The sequence below is a fragment of the Gracilinanus agilis genome, chromosome 3, assembly GCF_016433145.1.
Source record: "Gracilinanus agilis isolate LMUSP501 chromosome 3, AgileGrace, whole genome shotgun sequence".
NCBI lineage: Eukaryota > Metazoa > Chordata > Mammalia > Didelphimorphia > Didelphidae > Gracilinanus > Gracilinanus agilis.
In genome coordinates, this window is record NC_058132.1 from 667,366,817 (window position 1) to 667,379,079 (window position 12,263).

General features: G+C 41.7%; 1 protein-coding gene across 4 annotated transcripts in view; it reads right to left on the reverse strand.

The window, feature by feature from the left end:
- Positions 1 to 851: 851 nt before the first annotated feature.
- Positions 852 to 12,263, reverse strand: part of GOLIM4 (golgi integral membrane protein 4) — a 119,579-nt gene continuing 108,167 nt past the window's right edge. For 2 of the 4 annotated variants that reach the window (XM_044670934.1, XM_044670932.1), the window contains 4 exons: positions 8,848 to 9,015; positions 8,446 to 8,514; positions 2,907 to 2,987; positions 852 to 1,656 (listed from right to left, as the gene is read on the reverse strand). In XM_044670934.1, coding sequence (XP_044526869.1) covers positions 1,513 to 1,656; positions 2,907 to 2,987; positions 8,446 to 8,514; positions 8,848 to 9,015 — 462 coding nt within the window. In that variant the 3' untranslated portion in view covers positions 852 to 1,512. The remainder of the gene's footprint in view (positions 1,657 to 2,906; positions 2,988 to 8,445; positions 8,515 to 8,847; positions 9,016 to 12,263) is intronic. The other 2 variants (XM_044670930.1, XM_044670933.1) reach the window with 1 other exon arrangement.

Sequence of the window (12,263 nt, forward strand, 5' to 3'; positions counted from 1 at the left end):
AGCCCACAACCAAATCCAGGAAACATTGGCCTATGCATCCTAATGGATGATTCATTTTATGGCAGGATGTATTTGTTGAATGCACAAAATACTTGATTTTCAAAAACAGAACATTCTGGGAAATTCTGACATTTTTAAGGGCTTCATTACTTCAGAATTACCATCATGCCTTACGTACGGGGGTTGGGAGAGTGGGGGAGAGAAAGCAGACCTAACCTTTGCCAACGAAAGTCATGAGTATATGATATCTGAATGCATAATGCCTTGCTATATATAGTTCCATGCAAAATGATTATGTTAAATGGTATGCTGAAGGAGATATATCTTCAGTGGATGGTCTAGATTTTGACACTTGGTGCTTAAGGAAGTAAGTGATAGCAAAGCGATCCGAGAAATGTCTAAGACAGACTGAGCACAGCCTTGATGATACCGATGCTACCAGCTAATTCCAGAAAGAACGAAGTCAAAATACTCAAAATGAATTCTGATGAACAAAAGAAATCTGCTGGAAGGAAATCTACCAAGCCTCTTTCTAAAACAAAACAAACATTTTTTTTTCTAAAAAAACCCCAACATTCTAAGATGCTGGTTCACTCTGTCTCACTTGACCATTAAAACCACCTAATTAAGTGGTCAACGGTTCTCTCACATCAACCGAATGTCACTGCTGTTGGCCCAGTTGCTTCTTAGACGATTAAAGAACTGCAAATCCTCCAGAAGAAGCAATGGGAATTTTACACACACACTCACACTCTCTCTCTCTCTCTCTCTCTCTCTCTCTCTCTCGTAGGAGTCAGACAGTCTAAAAATGGACATTGGTCATATGTGGGAACGAGAGACTTGGTCAACGAGTCACCGCCCTGCATGGGGCACCTGGTAGTGGAATCATCTCTGCTGCACAGACTAGGTCTAAACAAAATGAGATAATCTCGGGTTGCAGATATCATTGTGGAGGGATTCTCAGGAGTGAGATCACAGGATCTCCAGGGATGCAAATCTGCTACTTCCTTATGACTTACAGTTTTAAAACTCTTATCTAGCTGAGCCCAGGAACTTGGGAACATAACGGATGACCGACCTGACCATCTGTGGTCTGTCTGCCACGGAGCCCCACTCGTTTTTCTCATATTGCTTGCTGGAACAGAATATGTGTCCAAAACGAGATGCTTGGAAAATAACTCGTGTAAACACGTACAGAATTAACATGCTTGATTGACAGTGTCACCACCCCTCCTGACCCCCCGAAAAAAAGAAAGCAAGGAAGAAGTATGATTCGGAGCTTTGAATGTGTTTTTCTTTCCTCGTCTTTAGCTTGCATACAAAAGAAGCATTAACCTAGAATATCAAAATATTATATTCATATAAAGGGATGAGGCCGTCTAATACAAAAGTAAAAAAGAAAAGTCGCAGCTCTGAACCGTCATTAAATATCTTGGCGTTCAGTAGGCATATTGTCTGTAAGCAGCTGCAAAAGGAACCGTCTGCCCAAGTCTTCCCCAGCACTGCCAAAAATCACATTTCCGCTCTTCCACGAGCTTTCTCCACCGCACCGCCTTCCTCTTCGTCCTCTTCCTCCTCATAGTTTTCTTCATGGCCTTTGCGGGGATTGATTTCTTGAGCTGCCTGTTCTTGGGCATCATTGTTTTTATCATCCACCTGAAAGTTCAAAACAACAAAAAACCCAGGGGAAATGTAAGTATTGCTAGGGAAGAAGGTGAGCAATAAAAATTGCTTCTTGATAACTTTTTTTTAAAACGTGATGTGTTCCTAATCACTAGGAAAACCCTCAGAAGGAAACAAAGAAATGCAGATAAAACAACCGAGGGCTCACCATCAAACTGAAAAAAATAATTAAAGGCAACAAAATTCAATAGAGGCAGGGGGCTGTACAGAAGCATGCATCTTCCCTATGGCTGTTAAATTGCAAACTTATAGATTCCTTTTTTTTTTTTTCCTGAGAGCAATTTGGTAGTATTGGCTGAAAGTTATAAGAATGATTTAACCCTTTGACTAAGTAATCCCATTGCTAAGATTATAGTCTGAAAGCGTTACTAAAGATAAACAAATAGATGGATAAAACATATAAACACAAAAGTTGTCTGTTCAAAGATTCTCAGAAAATAGAATTGCAATAAAACAAAACTGGAAGTAATCTCTGTTTGCCACAAGTAGAAAGTGAATCGAGTTGTTAAACACTGATCTAATGAAATGTGCTAATCACATTACAATCCACAAGTATGAGAACACAAAGAATTCTGGAAAAACCAATTGGAAATAAGGTGGAGATAACAGACCTCTTTGGGATGGGGAACTCCCTGGAGAGCAAATACTCTCCATCAATGCCTACATCTTCTCCACGATTCCTCTTAGAAAGCTGCCTAGGGCACTGAAGGAGTAAAGGGCTAACTTGTCCAGGGCTGTGGCCAGTATGTTGGAAACTGGCAAAAAAGTAGGACATTTAGAAAAAGTGTACTCTGTGATCATATAAAAAGAGAATTAAATGAGAATGGAGGAATTCTAATGGGGACTTAAAGGAAGGGATAAAATAAATTGATAGGATACTTTTTGTTCTGCAATTAATTCATTCAAAGTAAGTGGTGGTACTGATGTTCAATACAGTTTTAATGACAAATTTAAGTTTTAAACATTGTTCCTTTAAGGGTGCAAAGTTTTTTTTCCCTTAAGGAAAAGGCATCAAGTGAGGAAGGATGACTCAAACAGACAGGATCGGTAAGATCCTCATCTATTTTTCTCCTGCTATTTCTCCCATTGCCAAGCCCGTGATGGATTTGTACCATTTGGCAGGGTTACAGCCAGTCTACAAGATCACCAATCAACTCAACTCCATCCTGCCAATGAGCAATGCTGGCTCTTCCTATGTTAAAGACAAAACCTGAGGCACCTACATTGTCATCGTTTTCCCCATAGGGCTCTTCATTGTTATGCTCCAATTCCCGTTTCTTCTCCTCCGTCAAATCTTCTTGACCCTAAAACCAAAACATCCAAATACAGCAGGACTGCTCTCACTTCAAAGCAAACCAAAGAACACAATGCTCCTCCCCACCTCCCCAAAAGCCCAAAAACCTCAAAAAATGACTTCAAGAGGTTCGCTGTGATCATTCAGGTGAGAAGAGGGATCACGGGAGTGAGAAGATCAGAGAATCATTTAGTTCTACAGCTGGAGGGGAAGATCAGGGGCCATCTTGTCCAAGACTCTTATTTTACAGAGGAGGTCACTGAGGCCCAAGATCACACAGGTCTGCTGGAGGCAGAACCAGTCCTCTGACTCGACACTTTCCTTTGGTCCATACTAACTCTGACTGAACTTTGCAAAAGATGCTGTAGAAGAATGAAACCCAGTCAAGCCAGACTCTTGTGGGGTTTTCACTTGAGTAATGGATCGTATGTAAGTCCAATCATGTCTTTATGGCAAACTATAAGCCAAATATAGTGAAATATTTCTTTGCCACTTTCAACTCCCAAATGAGGGAAAAGATAAGGGTTTTCTCCTCCTTTTGATGAGGATTTAGGGGAATGAATGGTTTTTTATTTTATTCTAGTCCAAACCTCAATCCATTCATGGTAACCAACCATAAACTGTTTATCTGAGAAGGCAACAAAGTGAAAAGCTTTTAAAAAAAATCTAGGGAGCAGCTAGGTGGCTCAGTGGATAGAGAGGAGGTCTTGGGTTTCAAATCTGGCCTCAGACACTTCCTAGCTGTGTGATCCTGGGCAAGTCACTTAACCCCTAGTCCTTACCACTCTTCTGCTTTAGACCCAATATATAGTATTGATACTAAGATGGAAGATAAGGGTTAAAAAAAAGAACTGGAAATAATACAAATTAGAAACAAAATCTGTTCAGAAGGTGGGTGTGGATAAAAACCTCAGGCTAGTTAAGTTTGCATTATGAGCCAGGTGTGGAATTTGGTTCCATTTTAATAAATGTTTTAATAAAGACTAAATTAGAAATGAAAGAGCCACCTCTTATGTAACCAATGCCTTTTTTTCATGAAAGAACTAATCACCAAGTTCTAGTGCAAGTGTCTCAGTGGTTAAGGGTAAACTTTTCAAATCCTGCCAGCATACCAAAAAAATCATTCACATGGCATAACATTTCAGGCCTGAGATCAGGAGTTTTAATTATTTTTGTGTCATAAACCTCCTTTTGCAATTGGTGAAACTTAGGGTCTCCCTCTCAGAATAATGTTTTTAAAGGAGTAAAATACATAGCATCAAAAGGAAACCAATTATCTAATAGCACAATTACAAAATATTAAAAAAAACAAACACAAATTCCTAAACATTAATGAAAATCAAAAATTTGATTTGGAGTTGGAAATGTGCTTAAAGGCCACTATGTAGAACTCCTTCATGGGGGGGGGGAGGAGAGGGAGAGAGAGAGAGAGAGAGAGAGAGAGAGAGAGAGAGAGAGAGAGTGAGAGAGAGAGAGAGAGAGATACTAAATCTGAAGTCAGAGAATATGGGTTTAAATAAATTCTAGTCTGTCTACATCCTTTCTGGGGGGCAGCCAGTGAAAATTCATAGAATCAAGAGATGGAGGATTGTGTTTGATTGTCACTAGATGGTAGAGTAGCTGGAGGATGGGAGGAGAGTATGATATAAGGAATCTGAAACAGTGGGAAAAGGGAAGGTTAAAGACTTTAAGAGCCAAACAGTGGATTTGATCTTGGAGGTAATAGGGAGCCACTGGAATTTTTTTAATAGGGAAGTGACATAGGCATATCTGTGATGGAAAAATAGTAGTTGGACAGCTTAATGAAAGATCGACTGAAGTGGGAAAGACTTAAGGTAGTGAGAGCAACTTGTAGCTACTATGGTATTCCAGGTATAAGGTGATGAAAGGCTACACCAAGATGGCAGCAGTATGGGGGAGAGAAGAAATGTTACTTAAGGTTATTTACACACTAGCATGAATGGGAGGCAGGTAGAGTATTGGGCTAGGTCTTTCTGACTATGAGGCCAGGCTCTATTCAATATTTTGGCTTTTCTTCCTTCTTACACTCTTCAAATTCTGTCTTTTCTAATCTGTCTCCTAATCTGTCAATTTCCCTATTGGTTTGCCATTTTGAAATTTTATTAAGACATTTTCAGTCATTCCATTTCTTGTCTTTTAAGGATCTTTAAGGAGAGTTTCTATATTTTAATACCTCCTATTTTTGAATCCCTATTACTTAGCATAGAGCTTCGCATATAGTAGGTGCTTAATGAAAAAAAAATAATAAATATTCACTTGAATTGATTGACTTGATAACAACTAACGGATGTAATGACTGACTTTCTTGAGAGGCAGTATATATTAAATTTAAGATAATTTGTTATTTGGCCTCTCAAAACAAACTAAACTAGCCAGTAGACTCTCTCTACAACCCAGATGCCAAGGAATATGAGCAGGGCAAAAAAGTCCTGGGGCAAATGAGATCATCTGGGAAAGGGAGCTGGGCTTGGAAAAGAGACCAGGAACCTCCTGGGTACAAAAATATATACCCCTTGTGACATCATCACTCAGTCCCTCTCTGGGACATCCCTAAACATTTCTTCCTTTTTTTAAAAATTTTAAACCATTCTCATCTGACTTAGAATCAATACTGTGCATTGGTTCCAAGGCAAAAGAGTGGTAAGGACTAGGCAATGGGGGTGAAGTGACTTGTCCAGTCACACAACTAGGAAGTATCTGAATCCAGATTGGAAGACAATACATTCTATCTCTACACTTGGCTCTCCATCCACCGAGCCATCAAGCTGCCTCCCAGAGACATTCTGATTGGCAAAGAGTCACTACAGGAGGAGAGCCCTCCCTCATTACTTTATGATAGGAAGAGGACTAGCAAGACCTTTTTGTCCCTGCCAAGTGGCTGGGGCACTGAAGTCCAAAATGATGATTTCATTACCTAATCTCTCAAACGGATCAAGTGGCTGCTCTGCCAGTCCCAAATTCTGTTATCTTCAACAATGATCTCAACAAAAGGGATAACACAACCCAGTTTCATAGCTTGGGGGGCAGAAACTGTGGCTTGGCTTAGAATCAGATCTGGTTGAGGGGTGGTGCTAAAGAGAAAATTATTTCACAAAATATCCCCAATTCGAATTTAATTTTCCACACAGAGAAATTAAGTAAAAACTGGGTCAGAGCAGATGTGTAGATTTAGGGCAGAGTAGTTGTCACTGGAGAGTTCTCATTAATGGATATGAGGACTTCAGGACTTTCATTATTTTATCTTTTCAAAAGCTCTGATAAAACTGTTCAGATTGAGCTGTGTCAGACTGGTAAGTGTGACACCACAGAAGGCGGTGACATAATGTATGTGGGCACCCCAAGAGAATAAGTGCTTCATTTATTTCTTGCCTGGTATCCTTGATTGGCCAAAACCAGTTGGTTCAGTGTGTGGCTATGCAGTTGAGTTTCTCATTAGGGCTGCATACCTTAGCTTCACCAATTCTCCATTTTTCATAACAGAGCTAAACTGTCTTATTATTAAACATTATTCTCAAATGGAAATTTGGGGGACAAAAAGGCATGAAATATGTGATCTCCCTAAGACAGAAGTTGGTAGTATTATAAATGTATTATAAAAAATAAGTATTTTATCCAAATGAATAAAAGGAAACTTTATTTTGCTTTAAAGCAAAAACCGTCTTATTATTTTATTTTATATCTAAATTTTGGCGTGTCAGTGAATTCTTGTAAGATGTGCAATTAAAGGCTGAAGGGTTCTACAACTGTCATTAACTATGCTTAGGGGCAGATATGTGGCACAGTGGATAGAGTATAGACTTGGTAACAAGAAGACTCTTCTTCATGTATTCAAGTCCAGTTTCAGATACTTACTAGCTATGTGACCCTGGGCAAGTCACTTAGCTGTTTGCCTCTGTTTCCTCATGCATATAATGAGCTAGAGAAGGAAATGATAAACCAGGGATTCCCAAAGTGGGCGCCACTGCCCCCTGGTGGGTGCTGCAGCGATCCAGGAGGCGGTGATGGCCACAGGGGCATTTGAGGGCAGTGAATAACTGTAAGGGGGTGGTGATAGTATGTGACAGGGGGCGCTAAGTCATATTTCTTCTGGAAAGGGGACGGTAGGCCAAAAAAGTTTGGGAACCTCTGTGATAAACCATGGCTATTTGCCAGGAAAAGCCCAAATGGGGTCCCAAAGAGTCATGTTTGAACATGACAAATGACCGAAGAACAATAAATGCTTAAAGTGCAAGTCCCCTTGACTGTTGAAGACCTCCTACTTTACAAAACTAGACTTGCATTTTATTTTTTATTTTCTCAGAGGGAATGGGTAGAAAACACACACACACACACACACACACACCCATTCATCAGTATTTCTAATCATATGTAATACATTATATGATTACATTTTATATTTCAATTATCTATCTCATATTTTACGGTTTATAAGGGGCTTAAAAATTTCAGCTTTATTTAAGCCTCAGTAAAATCCTGGGAAGTAGTGTATTAACCCTTGCTTTGTAGAAAAAGAAAAGCATGCTCAGGGATGTTAATGTCAATTAATCAGAAAAAAAATACAAAGCACTTTAAAATCAACAAAACTTTTGGCCCACAATCTCGCTTGAACATCACAATAAGTCAATGAGAAGAAGGTTCTATAGGTATTCATTTTAAAGATGAGGAAAGTGAAGAGAAATGACATGAGCCTGGCCATAAAGAAAGGATGTTTCAAAGGTGAGATCCAAATCCTCGTTTTCCTCCCTCTGCCCAGTCCCCCTCGCTGCTTGCTGATGGCTCCACGTCACTGTCTCCTAAACTTCTCCAGATGTCTAACTTCCTCACAGTGATGCCATGAGACCATCTGATTTCTAAATCTGACAGGGATCAGGACAGGGATTAAGACTGGACCTGGGATTCCACTGGGAGAGGCAACTCTCAGAGATGATGAAACTCCTTTCCCTACTGCTGATCAACACCACCTGCCCTTCGGGAAGCTTTCTTTTATGTGTTCTCTCTCCCAATTAAATGGGTGAGCTCCTTGGCAGCAGAGACTATAGATTTTTTCTAGCTTAAAAGGCACTTAATAAACACTTTTTCTTGCCTTCTTCCATTGAGCCACCCAATCATTACTTCTCTTCAACTTAGAGAGTTGCCTGGAGCACAAAAAGACACAAAGCAGTCTGCCAGAGGCGGGACCTGAATTTGGGTCCTGCTGGCCAGATCTCTAGCCCCTGGCTGGGCCCTGCTGCTTTTGAAAGTGATATAGAAATGTGGCCTGATGTCACTGCACTTCTGCATACTCTAGTTCATTTGTGCTTTTTTAGCCCATCTCTTATGATACACTTGAAATCTCTATAAATATGCTCATAGCTTTTGGCTTGTCTGGATCCTTCAAGTTTACAACTGTCATTGCCATCTTCATAAACCCAACTGTTTGTCCCAAACCTGGCTCGGAACGTTCCTACCTCCTCTTCCCCTTCTTCTTGGTATTGTTCATCGACATTATCTTCCTGCTGGTCTGGATTTCCTGCCATCTGTTGAAACAAAATGGGGCGGCTAGTGCAACTGTCCATTTCAGATGCATCCTTTCGTACTTTGCGATCTCAAGCCGAGCCCCCCGTCCCTAGGAGACAGCACTTTCAATGGCTCAGTGGCCATGAAACGATGAACGGTAATTCATAATAAGCAGCACAGAATGCCAGGCTCTCTCGTGGTCCCTAGGCATCTAGCCGAATATGAAAGCTTCAAAGCAAATCAAAGCAGGGAACCTTCTGTCTATGTGGCTTCCTCCTCCCCCTTTGGCCTAAACCAGTCATCCACTGCAATATCCTGGTTTAAATAAGCCCTGGCATCTGGCATCTCCTCACCACCAAATGCTCCTCCATTTCAGCATTTCCTTGCTTTTGACTGCTCTGCTTGGGCACCTCATTCTCCTCCGGCAAGTTCTCTTCCCTGACTTGCTCCGCTTCCTCAAACTCATCTTCTCCTTGATTGTTTGGGTCGTCTGCTGGGTTTACATCCTCACCAGCTGCTTGCTGTAATTTAAAAGAAAGGATAAAAACAACATTTTTCAAATGCTCATGTCAAAAGGAATTGCAGTGGAGACACCAGATTTTTTTTTTAAGTGAAAAAAGGTCTCAAGTTGACCATTCTGGCAGGATGACTTTGCCCTAAACTGTCTGACTTAACCATGTATCACAAAGATCCGGCTGCCTGGAGAACTTCACTCCCCAAAGGGAGATGAATCAGGATGAGGTGGAAGCAACATTCAACTAATTGCATTTGTTTTATGTAGTCTGTTGTTCAGTCAGGTCCAACCCTTTGTGACCCCGTGGACTATAGCACATTAATACTGTCTCAAAGGGTTTTCCTGGCGAGGATACTGGGGTGATTTGTCATTTCCTTCTCTGGTGAATTAAGGCAAAGAGAGTTAAGTGACTTGCCTAGGGTCACACAGCTAGTAAGCATTGAGACCAGATGTGAACTCAGGGATCCAGCACTCTATCCACTGAGCCAACTAGTTGCTTTTTATATAGGTACTCCTCTGCAAAAGGATCCCAAAGCACTCTCCAAAATATGACGGGTACTACCTATTTACCATAAGTAATGACATTTAAATAAAAACAGAAGAGCTACAGAGTGGGTAGGAAAGGACTCCTAAGAGGGAAATTTGTCCCAGACTACCCCAAAGTGATACTAGGTTGATTCACAAAGCTGTACTCAACTTTAACAAATAGGGATCGTACCTGGAGGAAAAAAAAGGACTCATAAGCTGAGATCACCTTGTACCAGCTAAAATGTAATGGCCAGAACAGCCAACTACAGAAGAGGATGAAAGGTACAAGTTAGGCAGCAGGGTGAGCGGCAAAGGGAACTGGGCTTCCAAATGCTGTACATCTCCACTTCCTCTGAGGCCTCCCAGGGTCAGTTATAGCTTATCCCAACCACCATGGACTCTGTCCCAGAGAGAGACACACACACACACTTCCTGCTTCCCCATTCCATTTGGAATTCTCAAGCCCTTCCTGTTAGGTCTCCTAAATAATAAACTAAATAATCCTCCTCACAGCACTACTTACACCTACTTATTACCCAGTAATAAGTGATTTAATGTCTTGGGAGGCCTAATTTAAAAAGAAAAGGATGGCCTCAAATGGTCTCAAAAGTTCTTTACAAGTCTAAAGTCTAAAAAAAGCAAATAATTTCTCAAAGAAATTAAATTCCATTCCACAAATATAAATTGGTCGGTTGTTGCCCTTCGTCCGCAAAGGGGACCAAAACGCCATCCCTATGATGGGGTCGATGTACGTTGTTTCTGACCGTGGCTGATCAGACCGATAGGAGCTTGGAAGGTTGGGCACAAATATGTGGATGGAGATGTCTCTGAATGTGTGCCTCTCGATTCCTTTTGGGCCAAAGCAATTCTGCTTTGCTTGTAGAGCACGGCGCCTTCTTTGATGGGGCCATCAGCCATGCCACACAGGACGGCCCCGTGCCAATGTTTCCCACGTCTCACAATCTGACACACTTTGAGAGTGTCCTCTTATCGCTTCTCCAGTACTCCATGAGAGTGCTCGCCCTTGATAAGGGTTCTCTTTAAAATCGTCTTCTAGGCAAACATACGTTTGGCATTCAAGCAACACAGCCATCAATTAGAATTGTCCTCTCTGAAGAATCCGAATGCCTGGCCGTCTGGCTCGAGAAAAGACCTCGGTGTCTGGTACCTAATTTTGCCAGGTGATCTTCAGAATCTTTGTGAGACGTTTCAAATGGAAGCGGTTCATTATCCTGGCAGGGTGCTGGTACGCATCCAGGTTTCACAGGTATAGACAATGAGGTCAGCACAATGGCTCAACAGACCTTCCATTTGCTTGGCAGCCGAATTCCTCTTCTCTCCCACATGTTCTTTTTAGAGCCTCCCAAAAACGGAGCTAGTTCTGGCAATGAGTGCATCAACCTCCTCATCTATGCGGCCATCCCTGGAAAGTATCCTGATCCTCAGCATTCAAAATTTCTCCATTTACTATAACCAATGCTTCCGAGTTTGGTGGTTGTGCCTGGTGGAGAGCCTCTGTTTCCTGTGTGTTGGGTGTGAGGCCAAAATTAGCACAAGAGGCAGAAAAGCAATCCACGCTCTGTTGCAACTCAGTCTCAGAGGCTGCATTGAGGGCATAATCATGTGCAAACAGAAAGCTGTGGACCAAATCTCTCTCTACTTTAGTCTTGGCTCGTAGCCTTTCCAAGTTAAAGAACTCACCACTGACCTTGATGCTGGTTTCATCACTGAAGGCATCCAACAACACTGCTCAAAACACTACGCTAAAAAGTATGGGAGCAATAATACAGCCCTGCTTTATTCCATGGGTGACGGGGAAAGTATGAGAGCTCCGTCCATTATCCCGAGCCACACAAGCATGCCATCATGCAGCTGCTGTCCCATATAGATGACCTTCTCTGGGCAAATTTTGCTATGATCCTCCACAAGCCCTCACAACTTAGAGTATCAAAAGGTCTTGGTCAGATCTACAAATGTTGTTCTGTGCCTGACAGCCTATTAAGGAGGACTCTGGCAAGAAGCTTGCCAGCAATGACAAACACAGAGACTCCCCTGTGACTGCCACAGATGATCCATTTCCTTAACAGAAGTGGACAATGAGACATCCTTGATCTCCTGGGTATGACCTCTTGCCATATAACCTGGAAGACTTCAGCTAGCTTTTGTATGAGCAGTGGACCCCCTGCCTTGTAGATCTCTGTCAGGATGGAATTAGCACCAGGCACTCTGACACAAGACAGGAGCCAAAGAGCATCCGCGACCTCTTCTTCATTTGGAAGGTCAGCTCTTGAGAGACTGATTTCAATCTGAGGAACATGGTCAGTGGCTTCAGCACTGATTGATGGTGGTCTGTTGAGAACACTATGGAAGTGTTCGGCCCATCTCTCCAGGGCTGTGTGCTTATCACTGATCAGTGTAGCTCCACCAGTGTGGAGTTCTTTGGCCCATAAATAACTTTCAGGGCATCAAAGAAGTGCTTTGGGTTGTTACTGATTTTCATCTGCCTTCTTATTGAGCCAAGAATCCTGCATCCCTCTAAGCTTCATTTGCATTATATTTTTGATGTTGTTGAATACTTCTTTCTCATAGATGGATGAGCTCATCCTGCTGGTAAACCCTGTGGAGTACTTGTTTTTCATTTAGCAGCTTCTGAATTTCCCCATCATTTTCATCAAACCGGTCCTGATATTTGTGAATATTCTGGCCCAGAGGAGTAAATAATAAGCA